This window comes from Labrus mixtus, chromosome 19 (genome assembly GCF_963584025.1).
Source record: "Labrus mixtus chromosome 19, fLabMix1.1, whole genome shotgun sequence".
Classification (NCBI taxonomy): Eukaryota; Metazoa; Chordata; class Actinopteri; order Labriformes; family Labridae; genus Labrus; species Labrus mixtus.
The window spans coordinates 17,178,930-17,197,574 of NC_083630.1; the positions used below are offsets into that span (position 1 = coordinate 17,178,930).

The 18,645-nt window shown below is 40.5% G+C and overlaps 1 protein-coding gene across 4 annotated transcripts in view; it reads left to right on the top strand.

Annotated features, from left to right (window-relative positions):
* The window catches only part of LOC132994075 (disco-interacting protein 2 homolog C-like), a 60,049-nt gene that overhangs the window by 10,046 nt on the left and 31,358 nt on the right, over positions 1–18,645 (top strand). Inside the window, exons 2-10 of one of the 4 annotated variants that reach the window (XM_061064189.1) lie at positions 5,679–5,750; positions 6,415–6,519; positions 7,302–7,427; positions 9,763–10,059; positions 10,885–11,007; positions 11,872–12,018; positions 14,588–14,707; positions 16,995–17,192; positions 18,152–18,243. In XM_061064189.1, the coding sequence (XP_060920172.1) occupies positions 5,679–5,750; positions 6,415–6,519; positions 7,302–7,427; positions 9,763–10,059; positions 10,885–11,007; positions 11,872–12,018; positions 14,588–14,707; positions 16,995–17,192; positions 18,152–18,243 (1,280 nt within the window). The remainder of the gene's footprint in view (positions 1–5,678; positions 5,751–6,414; positions 6,520–7,301; positions 7,428–9,762; positions 10,060–10,884; positions 11,008–11,871; positions 12,019–14,587; positions 14,708–16,994; positions 17,193–18,151; positions 18,244–18,645) is intronic. The other 3 variants (XM_061064190.1, XM_061064192.1, XM_061064191.1) reach the window with 3 other exon arrangements.

Genomic DNA, 18,645 nt, shown 5'->3' on the forward strand with positions numbered 1-18,645 from the left:
TAATTAGGCTGCCAATACAGACTGGTACAACACACACTCACATCACACACACATCACAGATACAAACATATGCACTCATCCTGGCAGGTATCATTAGCCCACTTCTCACATCTGACGCTCCAAATCCAAGATGGCTGTCTTGGGCCTTCTCCTGGAGAACCGTTGCTTGGCAACTCCCTCCCTGCTCTGCTGCGCTGCAAGTGGAAGATGGCGTCTCCCTACGGACGTGTGTGTGTGTGTGTGTGTGTGTGTGTGTGTGTGTGTGTGTGTGTGTGTGTGTGTGTGTGAGAGAGAGAGAGAGAAGAGAGAGGGAGTAGAGAGAGAGAACAGGCAGGAACGTTGTTATGCTGCAGTTGATCTGAGAAAAGGCCTCCCTCATATTTAACACACACTCATACACAGGCACAGAGCAGCACAGATGAGCAGATTGGACCCAGATGTTCTGGCCATCCTCCACGGTTAGATTGTGAAATGCAAAGTCTGTTCATTCTCAGTCTCTATCTATCTATCTATCTATCTATCTGAGGGTTTGTTTTGGTTGTAGTTATTAAAAACATGGATACCAGACACTCCTTTTGTTTCCTTCCTCCTGTTTTTCAGCCACATTTCTTTCACGACTCTCTCTGTGCAACACTTAAACCCCAGCGCTCTGCATCAGACCCGTCTGCATACTGTCCCTGTTTACTTTATTATTCCAATTGCAGTACCATTGTGCATGTTTGCGTATTGCAGAAATCTCCATACAGTGAAGAATGGATTGGTTACAGTGCGTGCTCAGTGGAGTTTTGTCAAAGTGATTTGAAGTCCGGAGACTTCTTGGGACTATTTTGTGTATGAAGCTGAGAAAGACATTGTTTCTTTATCTAATATTTATTCTTTTTGTAAACTTGATTTTGAAAATTGCAGTTGCCAGTTGTCAATATTTGTTTACAGTGATATTTGCTCATTTGTGCAGAGCTGCCACTGTTCCCTGGAGCCATGGGCTCCCAGAAAGAATCTGTGTGCAGACAGCTAGGTTCATCTTTCAGCAAATAGAGTGATTGAGTCAGTGCACAGTTGTGATAATTCTACTTATGGGAGAGGAAACAACAGGTTTAAAAGCAGCGAGACATCATAAAAACCAATAAGACAGGTGACTCAGGATATTTCAGAAAACTGGTGGATATTGTAAAAAGAGTCAGCACTGGTTTGATACTAATGTGACTTATCTACCTGTGCTCCAACCGATTGCAGAATAATGAATCTTCAATTTGTGCTGCAGAAAGTGTTGAGAGTGTTTCTTAACCACCCAGTGTTTTTTTTCTGTATGGTATGTTCTGTCAAATGGTTCTTGTAGAGATGCAAAACTATAAATAAATACTTAAAATATATAATCAGAGCACACTTTTCTGAATAAGCTGACGCCATTTTTACATAGAAAATCTCCTCAGCGCACAAACGTCCACTGTCACTCACGTCCACTGAACCAAACAACAGCGTAACTTTTGTCTCAGCGTGTGATTTTACGTTTCGTTATGGTGTTACAAAAGTGCCAAAGGCATGACAAACACCGCGAGCTTCTCGTATATAAACTCAGACGCATGCACACACAGCGATTTTTCATACTGCCGAATTTGATGTTTTACAGTGACGCTGTTTCGGCCCCTGTTACACGAATACTACTTCTTATGCCGGCTCAGCAATGGAACCACCTTGCCCCACCATCACCATTACTTAGTTTTGTATTGATAATGAGGTGTGACAGTCCTATCTTGTACAATGCAGTTTAAAAGAGGGTTATTTGATTACTACTTTTTTAAATACATCATTGCCACATGACAGAAAACATTTGAGCTACTTCTGAAAATGTATTTTGGGCCCTTAAAGGGGCTGTATGTAACTTTTTAAATGTATAAATTGTTTTTTATCACCCATTAATAAGCGAACGGTTAACTGATGTGAAAAAGTAGATGTTCCCATCTGTGTTGCCTGAATAACCTTTTTTCCCCGGGTCGTATTTTCCGCGAAAGCTCCAGGAAGTGACATTTTATGCACGTTCTCAACGTCCTCCTCACTCCGCTCCGCTTACAGAGATCAACAGAACAAACTCATCACACACTCCCGCTACAGCCAGAGGCCGCCTTCCACACACTTCTATCCGCCCGAAGAGCTCTCAAAGGGGGACAAACTCATCACACACTCCCGCTTTCAGCCAGTGCCTGCTGAGACTGTCGTTTGTAGGATGGAGAATGAATACAGACACACAGACTCCTTCACAGACTTTCACATGTGTATGACCACTTACCTCCTCTGTAAACATTATGTCGGTAAATATCAAGTGTTTCGTGGCCGATGATGATGCTCGTTAGTGTACGTACGAGCACGCGAGCGAGAGCGAGCAACAGGTTACTGGTGCAGTTCGCCTAACAGCCATGCGGTATCACTACAAACGTAGTATTTTTGAAAGTTACATATAGCCCCTTTAACATTAGTAACTGATTAGCTAACAAACTTTGAAGGATATATATTTTCAGTTTCTGGGTTAGCCTGGTTATATACTTCAGTAAATCCCATATTTGGTGAATCTATCTTCTAACAGGCTCTCACGTTCTCAACATTATGAATACCTTCTTCCTCTTTGCTTTAGAGCTCCATCATTGTCAAAAACTATTGTTAACACACTCAGGAACCACACTTTTGTACTGGATGAGATGTTCCTTTATCAAAACAAACAGCATGCTGTACATATAAACGCCATCCCACATACACCGACCTGCTGCCCAAAATACTAATCAGAGCATCATATGTGGATTAAACTGTTGCTTAAAAATAGTCCCCAAAAATGCCTCGAGAGTAAAGGCCTTAAGAAGCTATTTTAGGAAATTACTGAGCCTTTATAAAGTAGACATTAAACACATATGACCTATTTCATTATAACATCACTCAAGAAAAAGATTACTATATTGAATTAATATTGATGAAAAAGTAAAAAATGTCCACTATAGCATGTATTTAAATGAAGGAATATTAGCTACAAATCCAGTAATTTAACACTAATTTTGTTATAAAAGGGCAAATCTTGAGTGAGCGCCTGAGCAGGGTTAACTTCCAGTTAAACTCATGGTTTGTTTTTTTCCCTTTATTCAGAGGAGAATATTTCTCATGGTGTTAAACGATGCACATCTGTCAGCTGTCTTGCTTGTAGCTTATTATCACACCAGCGTGTTTCTGTGCCCAGTCGTCTTTTGCTGAATGTCTTTCCCTGTTGTGTTTGATTTGTCTCCCTGTTGTTGCAGAATTAAACATCTCTGTGGCATACAATAATGATCAATAATTGGAAAGCTGGTGTGCTGCAGTTAAGCGGCATTAAATGGGGACAAACGAGGACGTGTTAGCTAACATTAGTGCTGCTGCCAGAAGCCTGGGGCTGCGACTGGCAGGTGGTAGTTGTCATTGTTGGGGGTGGGGGGGTGGGGGGTGTCATCAGTTGTCACCAAGGTAGCAAAAACTCCCCCCTCACCCCCTCAGGGATTGTAATGAGCTTGTCTATGACTGCCCTTCCACACTGACCTCTCTGTTCATCTCTACTATTGTCATTATGACCAGTTAAGTCCTCTATCGCAGCCTATTTATATTTACAATGAAACATCGTGATTTAACTCTAGTTTAATGTTTTTATTATGCAGTTTAAAAGAAGTGGGAATAGTTTATCATATATTTTATGGATTCCAAACCGCTCACGTTTTGGGCAGGCCAAAGTCTTTGTTAAGTTCCTTGTGTTCGTTGCTATCAAACTGTGCAGGAGGCATGGCTTGTGATTTGTTGAAGGGGATCTCGAAAGTTAGTTTATCAAAAGATAAATACACAAACAAGATAATTCTTTGTATCTCAACATAAAACCTAAAGGGACAGCTAGTGGACAGCTTTAGCATGAAAATCAAGTTTTAGCTTTGTCTGGCTAATGTGCTGTAAAAGAAATGTATGTCAACATTAAAGTCTATTTTTTGATTCAGTGGCACTTTAGATAAAAGAGTTAATACAAAGCAGCAACCTCAAGTGTAAAAATAAGCCAATGCAGAAGTGCAAAACCTGCAGTTTGTTGAGTGTCCACTATAGCTCTTTGCCTGTTGTTGACCAAAAGTTTTATAGTCAGCATTTCCAATATGGCAACTACCATCGATGGGATCCCATAAACAGCTCTTCAGAAACCAAGTGATGGTGTCACTCAGACTTTCCCCATGATTATTTACAGTCTATGATAAATGCCAATAAACATGGATGTTGTTCAAGGCTCGAGGCAATCAACCCAAATATAATGCAGTGTTTTATGTCAAAGCTCAGACACCATTTGAGGATAATTCTCATTCAACGAGAGGTCCTCTATGAAGCAGGGCTTTTAACTGAGAAACTACGTTAAGAACATTCTTTGTGACATTTTCTTATTAAAATATTCATGGTACCCACTGCTTCCCAAAACAAAATGTGGTGAGAAGAATATTATTTGATTGTCTGTTTCAAAAGTAACAAAAAATGTTGGAAGCCGTCCTCCTTGATTCTATCACAAGATTCTGTAGGTGGTTTCGGGCATTGTTGTGGACACAGATCATGAGGATGTTGCGACATTGAAAACTCCTTTTGGTCGGGGTGACTTTCTGCAAGAGTAGCAAAAAATAGTTTTAGTTAGGGTAGCAAGGAAAAAAAATACAGCCCTGTCAAAGACTACTTCAAGACAATATATTAGAGGCGAGAATTTCATCACTCGGAATCAGAATCTTGAATCATCTGTATCTGGATTTATGTAATTGCATCCACTCTGTTTTCTCTTCATGCACATTACTGAGCGCTTTGTTTCTTACTCAGGTTTTTTGTGCTGTTACCAACATACATTTGGTGATGTTTTGGGCATGTTGTGCAGAGAGCTTGGATATGACACCAATCTTACTTACCTTAACTCTAAACGTCTGGCCCTTCTTTCCTTTCCTTGGCAACAAGGTGACCCTTAATCCAGGCTTGGCGCTTGTCTCGCTTGTCCGTCGCAGTTCTCCACGACGTCTGTTTTGCCCTTTAGGTTTTCTTGTGTGGATGAGTCGATCTTACCGTTTCAGAGACAACAAAATGGAATGAAAGATGGACAGAAAATATGTTAAACTGTGGTGAGAATTTCAAGTATAAGTAAGTGTCCTGAAGTGAGAAAGCACTCAAGTAGAGTTCTTTATGCTAATGTTGGTCCTCAACATCATAATTACTGAACAAACAAACTAGCATATGGCTTAGGGAGGTTTATATGGGAGCTGCTGCAGGAGGAGGTTGACTGACTAACCTCTACCCCATAACAAAATGTGCTACATTATTCTTTTTGTCACATTCTCCATTTCCATCAGTATTCATCACATCATTTTTTTTATGTTGTTTCTGTTATGTTTTACATTTTATCTCTAATTAACAGTCTAGACAGAGACGTTCAAAGACTGGGAGAGACAGAAAAGGTTGGCTGTCAGGAGACGAGTGTCTCAAACTGAGGGCGATGTGATTCATATGGTGACTGTCCAACAAGCCACCAGCATTGCCCTTAAAATAAAAGATTCAATCCTCCATAAAACCTGTTCTTTAACAAATAACTTTCTGACTAAATTACCAAAAGCAGCCCACACCGCAGTCGCTGGCTCTCTCACTCTCTATCTATCTCTATTTGTTTGCAGGGGACATCACTCAGAAGGGTTATGAGAAGAAGAGGCACAAGCTGATCAGGGCATATGTTCCACATGCTGGAGGTAATTTAGCAACCTCTGACCCCGCCACACACACAGCCCCCCTCCTCCCTCGCTGCTAAAATCTTCACATATATCACTACGAGGATATCGATCTGGTATCATGACAACTACAGTAGCGATGATACTCTCTTCTATCGATTCAGTCTTCAGCCGCCGCCATTAGTGAATGTAGGTTAAGACTCCCTCGAGCTCAGCTTGGGCCTGCTCCTCCGTATCTCAGTCTCTCTTCACCTACGCACTCTCACACACACACACACACACACACACACACACACACACACACACACACACACACACTTCTCACTGCAACTAAAACACACTCACATCCATCACACAGCTGGGGGTTTTCTATCCCAGACATGGGTCCCAAAATGTTCAGGGATATTCCGTCAGCGAGCAGCAACACACCTCGCACATTGTTCTACTTTTATTTCATGTTGATTTTAATTATTTTTCTTTTATGAAGTCAGAAAAATATCATTTTTCTGCCGATTCAATTCATCTCCATGTTTGTTTTTCCTTCGTGCACTGCTCTTATTGCTTTTGTGAAACCTGTATGTGCATATCTGTGTGTGTGTGTGTGTGTGTGTGTGTCTGGGTCTGTGTGTGTGTCTGTATATATGTGTGTGTGTCTGTCCGCCTGTTTGCCCTTTTGCCTCTGTAGGTATGGAAGGGCCCATGTCCCATCGGGCCCAGCTTGGCCCGCCCTCTGCTGCACGTTTCCACCGGCGACGGACCTCCGGCACCAGAGATGAACGCTACAGATCAGGTACAGAAGCTACACCGTCTCAAAAAATCATAGTTTAGCCGTTTTCATTTAGTTAAGTACTCTCATCTTAAGACAGTATGTATTGCCTAACAATTTGGTACTTCTGATATTATCAATCATTCAAATAAAGGATGTTGTATAGTTTTTCCACACGTGGTATCAAAAAATTATTGTTATATCAAAAATTTTGTGAACCTTATCATGCACAGGACATTTTTTTATTATGACGGCAGATTAGATTAAATGGATCCTTCACATAAAACAAATAATTAAATCCAAGAGTGGTTTCCCAGTTAACGCAGCTTTGAATTCTTCTCTTATGTAAACATAACACAACAAAATGAATGTTTAAAAAAGGCCAGAGCGTAACTTCTGAGGGAAGTACTGCATGTCTATGAAGTTGGGAGATATCCGAGTGTCAGATTTATAAAGAAGTAAAAACGAATTGAAATTTCAGTTGGTTCGAGAGAACTCATTGACACCTTCGTATAAACTGACGTAAGAAGAACTAAACCATGTCAATGACTTGACTACTTCTTGGCTTTGCTATTTCTGGTTAGCTTTGATTATGACTAAATTAAACTATGGCAGAACATTGTAAATTACTTTTAGGTTCTATAAGATATTACTGGTATTATTCCTCGCAGCCATGGTATATTTGGCTTAGTTATGCTTCCAGTATGTTAATTTAAAGATTAAAAAATACACACCTACTAGAGCAGTTATCTGAGCCAGGAAATATTCTTTGTGAATGAATCCCTCTGTTTCTCTCTCTCCGTAAGACGTCCATACTGAGGCGGTGCAGGCCGTGTTGGCACGTCATGTGGAGAGGAAGGTCGCCGTGCCGATGCCTTCCAAGAGACGCTCACTTGTAGTGCAGACCTCCATGGATGCTTACACGCCTCCAGGTGACGAGACACTCACATGCCCTCCTCCTCCTCCAGCCAAAGCACAAACATATACCCACCCTTTTACAAAGGAACTCCTGTATATCTATATGACCAAAGCTAAGGGAAGTACAATTTTGGAATTGCTCCACTATACTCCACTTACTTCAGGTGGCTGTCTACTAGTACTCGACTCACTCACCTGCAACTGACAAGCTAAGGCTGTCCGAGCTGTCAGCAGGGAAAGGATTTTTTAAAAAGAGAACAATTTGTCTTTAACAAGAAACCGCTGTCACAATGCTCTTTTCAAATCTGCCGGACTCCATTGACAAAAATAGTAATTTATCTTTCAAACACAAGCGTTGCTGTTTCACTGCAGCCTCCATCAGGTAGTTTGTCTGTCTGTGGGACTTTGATGTTTTAGGGGTTAAGTTCAAATCTGACACATTTTGCTCACTACACAGCAACAAGAAAAAAGTATCTGATTGAGGCAGCAGCATACGAGCTACTCTTGTCTTCCAAGGTTAAATTTCAGTATTTTTCAACGTAGTCTGGTGTGTTTAAGTGATGATGAAACAACCGATTCTGGCCGGAAGAAAAGAGTCTTCATTATTCAACAAAAAGTTCTATCTCTGTAGGGATCCTTCATGTGATGTTGTTGGCCAATTAAACAACAAACAAGTCCCTCTGTGGGGAAAAAAATACTTTAAGTAGAAGAAAATGAAGAAGAAGAAGAAGGGCAACCTGAAAGATTAGGTGGGAGGTATTTTAACTCATTGGCTTAGGAAATCTACTGGAGAGAATCTTAACCTTTTGTACCTATTAGTCATTAAAACACCACATAAAGGTTAAAAATAGCTGTCAGGTTGTCCAAAAGTAACACAATTGAGCATTGAAAATCTAATATTTTTCATTGTAATATTCATCGTTGGTGGAAACTCATTGAGGTGAATATTATTTGACTGAAATTTGCTTTTACTTAGAATTAATTGTACGATTTAAAAAAGCTTTAGAACTGAAAAAGGCAAACACACACACACACACACACACACACACACACACACACACACACACACACACACACACACACACACACACACACACACACACATTGGTTATCTGTGCTGAACTGGGTTGTACTAAGCCTGAAATTTGCCCCTGGAGAGGCTGCCCTGTGCCCAGACAGGATTAGGTTGTAATGCTGCGTCTCTGCTCCTCGGATGGATTTTTTATTCTGACACAGAAACACACTCACTTCACCAAAAACTGCAAACAAGCACATTTCCTGAGGCATGCATACTACTGACAGATTTACAGTAAAAACAAACCGCAGACAGCCGGTCAGCTACTGTAAATGTGGCCTGTCATGGAAAAAGAAAAAATACTGATTATTACCTTTATGTTTTCAAGTTTCAGTGCACTCTGTAACCACCGGACGCTGGCTGAAAGGTTGAAGTTGACCTTTAACTAAAATCTGAGCTCATTATATTTCACATAATCAGAGATGAACATATCATTTGGTTTTGATTTAATTTTAATGAAGGAAATGTAATAACTTTGTTCAGCGGCAATTTCCCTTTTAACCTTTTGAGAAAAACCTTAATCCAACTTGACACCTCCGCAGAGCGTCACATGAACCTGAAATCAGGTTAGAGACATTTAGAGAAAGAGAAGAGTTCAGAGAAATCTTGGTGGAAAGTCTTTTTCTAACTTCAGATTTCTGTTTGAATTAGTGTTAATTCAGCCTCTCTTTTTTTCCTGCTCCTGTGTGCTCAGATGATTACCTCTTGTTTAAAGATTAAGTTTCTGTCTCTGTGGCTCTTCTCTGATGTGCAGCCTGAAGCCAGTTTTAAACTTAATTGCTTCTTGTTGCTCTTCTACTTAAGCTGACTAATTATTGACATTTTGGCTCTGCCAGCTTGAGAGCAGGAGTCTGCTCTGCCACTCATGAAACGTCAGTGATTAAAGTGTTTCTTAATGCTCTGCTTCTTTACTTGAGACAATAAACTATACATGCAAAGGTTTATCATAACAAGGCTCACCTGTGGAGCTGCTTTCTGAATGACCAGCATTTGAAACATTTAATAAATATTGAATTTTAATATATATATTGGCCACATTTAGCAAACTTACAGTGGCAGAAAGCAGGGGCAAAACCAGCCTCATGATGAACAGCCATCTGCCGAAAGTGTGTGGGGCTTGAAAAATAGGAGAGGAGGAGACGGGATAAGATGCAGGAAGAAGGATAGGGTTGTGGACTTCACTGACTGTTCATGCTCTCTGTTAACATTTTTAGTGTTAATGTTGTGCCAATGTTTAATGCTGACCAATAATGTCTGACACTGACTCTCAATAGGCCTGTCCCCCCTGTGCTCAGACTCCTCGTCGGGCTCAGAGGAGGAGGCGGGGCCGGGCGACGACATGTCGGGCATGGAGCACTGGATGAGCCGCCCTTCCCATTTAGGCCCCGCCCACCTGGGCTCCACCTCCTCCTCCTCCTCGTCGACGCAGAGCGGAGGCAGTGGCAACGCCGGGCGGCTAGCCGACTCGCTGGCGCACGCACACATCTCGCACCTGGCGCACTCACACCTGGCGCACAGTCACCTGGGCCAGTCACACCACCAGCAGAGCCACCTGTCCCAGTCACACCACGGTAAGACTGAACTGTTTCCTACTGGGTTTGTGGAGCGGGTTTGTTTGTGTGTCAGTACAACTGAGACAGAAAGAAGCCTCATTTTGTCTAAAAACCATTAAAGCAGCTGTTGTTCTTTCTGATTGATGTTGGCTCTTAATGAAGGGTTAAAAACAGAGTTAGGCTGTGAATGTAAAGAAAGGACTCTTCTTCTGTGCATTTTAATGTTAAACCTCTGGATTCTCGCTATTGGACACATTCTCCACAGTAAATGCCATGGTGCACTTTTATCGTTTAATTTTAATTTTAATTTTAAAATTTCTCAGACTGCAAGTAATCAGTCATTTTTAAGTCATTAAATCACATCCGTTGGTCGTCTAAGAAATGTTAGAATTTTTTTTTTAATGTGTCTTAACAGCTTAAGACAACATCTTTAAATATCTTGTTTTGTCCACAACCCAAAGGTCATCAATTTATTGTTGTAGAGGAGTACATCAACTTAGAATACATTAACCTGGAACCAGTTTGAAACAGAAATTCACAACTCAGATTTACAAACCTGGTTGATTATTGAAAGAGTTAGCAATTGCATTCAGCGTTGACAATTACTTTCTTAAGTGCAACATGTTTCACTTTTTATTATCCAGCTCTAAATAGAGAGGCTCACTCTCTTTATCTTCATTTATACACCAAATGTTGCTTCTTTTTGGCTGCTGCCTGATTACCTTTATATGTTTTTACTCATGACAATCAAAACTACACGCTAACTTTAAAGACTGATTGCAGTCTCATGTTATTTTATTTATAAACCTGACTATTACTCCTGTACTGTGTGTGTGCATGTAGGTATCGGCCACCTGTCTCTAAAAAGGAAGGGAGTTCTAAGTGTCGCAGAGAACGGAGGATCTCTGAGACGATCCTGTGAGTTTGGATCTGACATGCTGTGGCCGCCACCGCTGGAATCAGACGGTAAGACACAGTAAACACCGACCAGAGAAATTATTTCATCGTCACAAATGACATAACTTTCACTTCTTGGACTCAGAGTTCTAACTTCCCAGGAAAACAGACAGTTTATAGGTCAAGTCAAGTTTATTTTCTGTCTGAGAATGCACACTCTCAAGCCTATTTAAGACTTGAATCAAGGGTTTATTTTAAATGATGGTTTCCATTTTACTCATCTTATATTTGAGTAACTTAAAATACAATACTGTTGACATGTTTTCTGCTGAAAGTATGAGTCCAAAAGAGTCGTCAACAATTGCTTGTGAAGTCACATTTACAGTTATTAATTCATGATTACCCTAATGCAAAATTAAAAAATCACATTTTGTAGAGAATGTCCATGCTATCTTATGTCACTACCTCATATAAGTGGTTGCCATCAAAAGCAAGTTAAGGCGAAGAATTGATGCCAGTTTATAAATGGATAGTAATATTTACCTCACGTGTGACAAGCTGCTGATAAAAAAAAAAGTGTTATTGAAATTTGTGACAGTGACATTGAACTCATACTTTAGTTTAGTTTAGAGATGTCACATGTTGTATCAAACATGTAGCATTTATTTTAGTGTGAGTACACAAAGAGAGATTGTTTGGAGCAGGTATTGTGTTGAATAGATTTCCCATCCTGCCAGACCTCATTATCTCCTGTGTGTGACAGGAATGTGACCTAAATTAAAGAGCAAAGAAATGATCATCATAACGTGTTTAACTGTCCGTTATGGCAACAAAACAAAACACTCGACAAAGAGCTCAGTGATAGATCTGAGTCACCACTGGCTGTTTGACTGTTTACATCTCTCTTGCTGTTCTCTCTCCATCTGTCTGCAGAGAACCACTCGGCCCCCCCGGATGTGACGGGTTACTCGTCCGACTCGTCTCACACCCACACGGAGCGTCACCACATGTCCAACATGGGAACCATCGCTAGGAACACACAGAAGTACGGCAACGCAGAGCGCATGGAGACCGGCGATGGTAAGCGTCAAACCCCCCCCCCCCCTCTCCTGCTGTTGAACCTTTAGCTGCTCCCAAATGGAGCCTCTGAATAAAGATGGTGAAGACAGTCGGACAGAAATAGAAACTCCTTAATCAGGAGGTGAGCTCAAATTGGACCATCGCCTCAGAGAACGGACCAATTACACCGTGTCTGTTCATGTCACTCCCCTGGATGAACAGATTGGTCTTTTTTGTTTTTGTTTTACCTTTTATGTTTCAAGGAAAGCTGAGTGAGCATCTCTGTTCTTTTTCAGCATGCTTCACGATCACGCAGTCACAGCTAGTAAAGTGAGAGCTGATCACACTGACCACAGTCTGTGGTCCATTCAAGCTGAGAATTGAATGAATTGCTTAAGAAACACATGGGCCTCATGCGGGTAGCGAAACACAACCACATCTCTTATTTTAGTTTGTTTCCACGATCTGCTCCTTTTTTATGCTGAAAATTGATCCCTGAAATTCATCAGTGACAAAAGCACTTAATATCTTGCTTTTACTTGTCTTATATAGAGCAACATAGGATCTTATAAAAACTTGAATGTCATATAATCAAATTTAGCTCATTTTAAGTGATTCCTTGATTAATATAAAACATCAGTGGCCCGTTGCACAAGCTCTGTTCAAGTTCGTCCACACTAAACCAAATGCCTTCATCCTTAATCTTCAGCTAGGGTCAAAGAAAAACGCTGTCGTGGAGTGGTAAAATCGTTAACAACAACGTGAGGTTATTGAACTGCGGTAGTGTTTTGTGTATAGATTACATCTTCTCTGCTCATGTCAAACTAAAGCACGAGTAAAATCAAAGTCATTATACATTTTTGAGGGATGTAATCCATTACAGAAAACGCAAAGCTGACACCAAACAGCGGGTTAAACCCCTCCCTACCTCCTCATCATCCACGTTATCTCACCTCTCAATACGATCACCTTGACAACCGTATTTAACAGAGTACTTTACACCTGCTAGGAGCTAGGTGTAAGACTTAAGATGAAACGTCTGTCGATGTTGGAACTATCTCAGCCGGTGCAACACCTTCAATGTACTAAGTAGAGCCTAAACTCAACTTAAGTAAGAACTTATGTTGAAACTAGCTACGTTAGAACTTACTCTAAGCTGGTGCAACTCATTGCTGGGCAGGTTAGTCATATTAGAAAATATTGGTATTGGCGTATTGAGCCTGATATTATCCTTTGTTTTAAACCAGCTGCTTTTTTTATTTGTGAAGCTTTCATGCACAGCAGCACAAGAAGTGCATCCGTGGTTAACTCTCCTCCTCTCCGCTGAGCTCAGTGCGTGTAACAAACTGAGTCCACATAGGAGGCTGCAGTGCTGCTGCTGCTGCTGCTGCCGCTCCTGTATCTTTATTCAGAGTTTGCCTTGGATAACCTCCATAAATAATCGAATGCATTACTTCCATTTACTTTTTGTTGGAGTTATTGAGAGGAACTTTCATCTTACCGGTATGTCCATTTGGGCAAACTCTGTGGAAAAAGAGACACACCATAATCCTTTTCTGATTGCGTCCTGTTCTTGCAAATACATTTTCTGAAAAATAACCTCATCCGTCTTTATTTTAAACGTCTTACATGCAACTCGCTAGGAATGTTTGTCGTGGAAAGCTTTAAAAGAGGTTGTTTTGGCCGAATTTTGTTAATTGCCTCATCTGAAACCTACAGTACCTTGCAGCAGGGATGATAGGAAAATAAATAATGAAACCGAAAAAATCAATCTATCTTCAGCCTAAGTTTTGTAGCCAATAGCGGTATTCATGTTTATTTCAGTCTGTTTCATTAACAGCATAAAATCCTCACAGGATATTTAAGACAGGAATATTAAATTGATTAAGGCAGTTCTGAACTGCCTTGTTAATTTTCTACAGTCACAGAAAGTCAAACTGTAGTGAATGGTGTAAATAATTTGACAATCTGATTGTACACATATTTTTAACGTGTATTTCTGCCACGACTCGTGTCAACAATCTCTGGATATTCAGTTCTGCAACTGGCCGTGATCTCTCCCTGAGCTCTGCTGATCACACAGCCTGTGCAGGTGTTCTTACCTGGTAACATGCATGAAGACATAAAGTAATACTTTCTGTGGCTGACACACACTGCTCAGGCGTGTTAAGTTGACCAAGCACAAGTTTGGTTACCAAATAACAATAAAAAACAACCCGACAACAAACAATCAGCTATTAAACTGAATTTAAATATGAAGTCGGAGAGTAGGGTGAATAGGTTGAGAGTATTTGATGCATTTGGATATGACATAAAATAGGAAATATGACAGAGATTTAGACAAATGCTGCTGAATGAGGCCCAGTGTTTCTAAATCTTGAAGTACATTTTCCAAATTTCTAGAAATTTGGACCAGAATTCAGGAGATTTTAGTCCAAAAAGACATTACGTTTGAAGGATTTTCTCAAGTGAGAAGGTAAACAAGACTCTCTTGCAAGCCTTCCAGGCCTCAACTCTTCCTTTCCACTGTGAAGACTAAGCCCCAAAACTTTTTCCTCACGGCGTGTGTATGTGTCTGGGGTTCTTACAGGTGTTCCAGTCAGCAGTCGTGTGTCCGCTAAAATCCAGCAGCTCGTGAACACGCTGAAGCAGCCGCGCAGGCCTCCGCTCCGGGAGTTCTTTGTCGATGACTTTGATGAACTTCTGGAGGGTTAGAAACTGTCTTTGATCCTGCATGACTCGTGTTTCTGTCTGTTTGGTTTTCTTTTTTTTTTTAAGTTGCACTGTGTTTTTCCAATCTATCTCTTCATACACGGGAGTCATGAGTCATGGTTCTCTGAAAGTCTTGTGTTGGACATTTGAGAACCCTGCATGGTCCTTTTGTACAGGGGTTCGGCTACCCTCCAAAATGAGGCCTTGTGAGGGAGATACACCCGCGTTAGGATTTAACTGCAACCATGAGTGTAGAATATTATTTACTCAATGCATAAAGAAAACTTATTTAATTTGATTAAACTGTGATTTCAGGTATCTAAATAATTTCCCCCTCATCCGATTTTCTACTACTTATTAAGATTTTTGCTTTGAAACATATAAAAATGTTACAAAATATGTACGAAATAATTAGTAAATAGTAAATAGTATGTTGAGTGACATATGATTTAATTGGCAACAATTTTCTAATATTTTTAAAACCATGCAAATTACAATCATTGTTCCAGCTTCTAAAATTTGACAATTTACTGCTTTTACATTTTGTAATTTAAATGTATTTGTAATAGTTCATACCTTTAAACTGTTGATAGCTCTGTCAATAAGTCCACACAGATAAAGTTTATTCACATTTAAATACAGCCTCGTAGATTCAGTACGTTCACCATCTTGGCATCATGGCTCCCTGCAGCATGAGCTTGTGCACAGAGACAAAGATTGTGGAGTGATGATAGCGGATATTTCTCCCCTGGGACTAAAGTCAGAGCCTGCTGGCTGGATGCTAGAGAGGCGGTGGGGCTGAATAAAGAAAAGAATCAGCATCAATGAAGGTCGGAGAGATAATGCAGCAGCACTCGCAGAGCAGAGGGAGAGAACCCAATCCGCCTGCTCCTGCACTCTGAGAATCTCTTCAGTTTTTCTTGTTAATGTTAACGCAAGCGTCTCCACTAAAAGCAAAACTATGACATTATAGATCTTCTTTATAGTTCTGAAAAGTGTATTCACTTTCTAGTCAGCAAGCGTTACTCCTTAAATTGCTTCACTTTTAATTTTGATGTTTTCACACCATCCTGTACCTCCACATCTGCCTAACACCCTTAATGTCAGTGTAAAGAATGACTCCGTCCAAAGAGTAACATCAAAGATAACAGGGTCCAGATGTTGATCTGACTGCTCCTGAAAGGACACAAAGTTCTTCACTAAGCACCTTCAAAATGTATATTTTACTTGAGCTCAGAGATGTCTGCAGATCGTCTCGTCTGTCTCCTGTTTACTTTGCTCTCACCACCTGGCTGCTTTTTCTATCTTTGTCTTGAAGTGTTGTCTCTAGAGGATCTTTTATTTCAGAAACTGTACTGTCTCCTTGCATGGAAAACTATTTTTCTGGCTGTCTGTATTCACATTTGATGACAATGGCTCAAGGTTGAATCCTGCCAAATCCTGACCCTCAGATGCCTTTCTCTCAGCCAGCCAGGGGATTTAAAGCACCCACTTACTCCTATGTAGTGAAGGTGAAATTACAGTTTTTATCAATGGAGTCTTGTAGCTGATAGAGATTTCAAAACTGCATCTCTGTAGAGATCTTCTTCACAATGTTGCTGGACACTTAAAATAAGGATGTGAGTCTGTTTCTCTTTCTCTAATGGAGCAATCAGACCAGTTTCAAAGCCTTTTGTACCTGTTACTCATTTAGACTCTGAAATACTTCCCTTAATTTGCTTACTTTATACTTAATATTGTGCACTTTCATGTTCTGCCATTCTATTGCAGCATTAGAGTGTGTTTATTCACCCATACACATGTTCATATGTTTACTATAAGATATACAATCAGTCTGTAATCTGTAAAATTAAGTGCAATTAAAATGTAACAAGTAGTGATAAATAATGATAGTTAGTATTCAAAGTAGAACAGTCTCATAAGGTGTCATATATTGACAGTCATCGCTCCCACCACAGTATTGCACTTCAGCTCAATGATCTATGAGTATGTTACATACACATACTAGTTTTAAAATCTTTGGAGCCATTACTTTCCATTAACACCAACAGCATGTCTTATATTTTGCATTTCCATTTTACATCTGTGTTGATAACAGGCAAGTTTAATGAAGAATCAGTGTATAACAGTGTGATTACAGCTTCTTTACAGCTCCCTGTAAGTGCTGAAATGATTCCATGAGCTGTTTCCACAACCAGCCAACAAACTGTGGAGCAAACAAAAAAAAGGTTTGTGAGCTGACTGCTCCTGAAAGCTGACGACTTTATCCGTCCTCTGACCTCCAGTCCAGCAGCCGGACCCCAACCAGCCGCGGCCGGAGGGGGCGGAGATGATGCCAGTTCGGGGAGAGGCACTGGGGGTGGTCACCAACTGGCCCCCGTCCCTGGAGGCTGCGCTCCAACGCTGGGGAACCATCTCCCCTAAAGCCCCCTGCCTCACCAGCCTGGATACAGCAGGGAAGCCCCTCTACGTCCTCACATATGGTAACCAGACGCTACTTTAGTTCAAACAGACATTTACTTTATTGGTTAACAGTAAAATCAGATAATTAAGTTACGTCTGCTGCTGCACTCACGACGAGTCACTCTGAATGTTTCTACTTTAAGAACTGGTATCCTTGTAACGGCTCTGAATTTCTCCACAGACGTTGTTGAAGTGTCACTAACATCCCTTTAATAATTTAAGACCTTATAATATTAATAATAATAATGTCAAAGTAATATCTACAGACTTTATCAACGGATCATTTATTGTAAAGTCATACAGGGGTGGAATTGTTTTCATGATCACTGGAAAGTTTCTGTATGACATCAGGGGGAAGTGCGCAAATAAACGGCGCAATTAGTGTCTAAAAATATATTTTTTAAATCAAACACAGGCTGAAACCGCAAAAAATATGAACACATTTTGAAATGTAAAGAATCTGAAACACTTCTGCATTGGTAGTCCCAGCTACAGGTTTTGGACTGTATATTTCCAAACCTGTAATTACATAACAACTAATACTTGTGACTACAAACATGAAGTGTATTTCTGTCCTTCTCTTCAGGATAATCTGTCATCACACTAAGTTGATGGTGCTCAGGTGTGCTGGAAAATAAAATCATGCAAAAGGAGAGCTTAGCTCCAGCACACTGTCAGCAGGGAATTAAGCACTTTTATTTTGTTTTTATATAAAAAATATTTCATATTTTCCTGCACCTGTCCACCTGAAGTGCATTAGGCAACACTCACTTTTAAGTATAATCCAGGTAAACAGGACCAATTCTCTTGGTACCTCTGCCGACTGCTTAAAAGTCTTAAATGTCACTTTAGGTTGTTTTTCTTTTCCCCTGATCGACTTTGTCCTCAAAATAGAAATCCAACAACACACACACACACACACACTCCCTCGCTCTCGCACACACTGACACATTTGTATCCTGTGTCCTTCTCTCTGCAGGAAAGCTGTGGTCTCGCAGCATCAAGCTTGCCTACAACATCCTCCACAAACTGGGCAGCAAGCAGGAGCCGATGGTTCGGCCAGGTGATCGGGTGAGTCACGCTCGCCCCTCATCTAAAAGAAAAATCCCTCAGTTTTTACTTTTCCGACCTTTTTAGGCTCGTGACATTGCTTTTTGTTAGTCCAAATTGGACTGCAGTGAATCATCAGTGCAAGATACTTGAATAAAAAAAACAATATTATGTCTCTGGAGCCACATGTTGTGTTTCAAATCTTTTTGGCAGCCCACATAAATGCCAAATCTTGTGTTTTTTTGTATGTATTTGCAAACTGGTGGAAACAGCTAACCTGATTCTTCTTCACATTAACAGACTGCTAGAATTGCATAAGAAGTGTTATGCTAAGCTAGGCTAATACTCTGAAAACCCCAGATTCATAATTAATAGGTAGATGAAGAGATAGATAAATGAAGTTTCTGCAGCATTGTCTCTTTT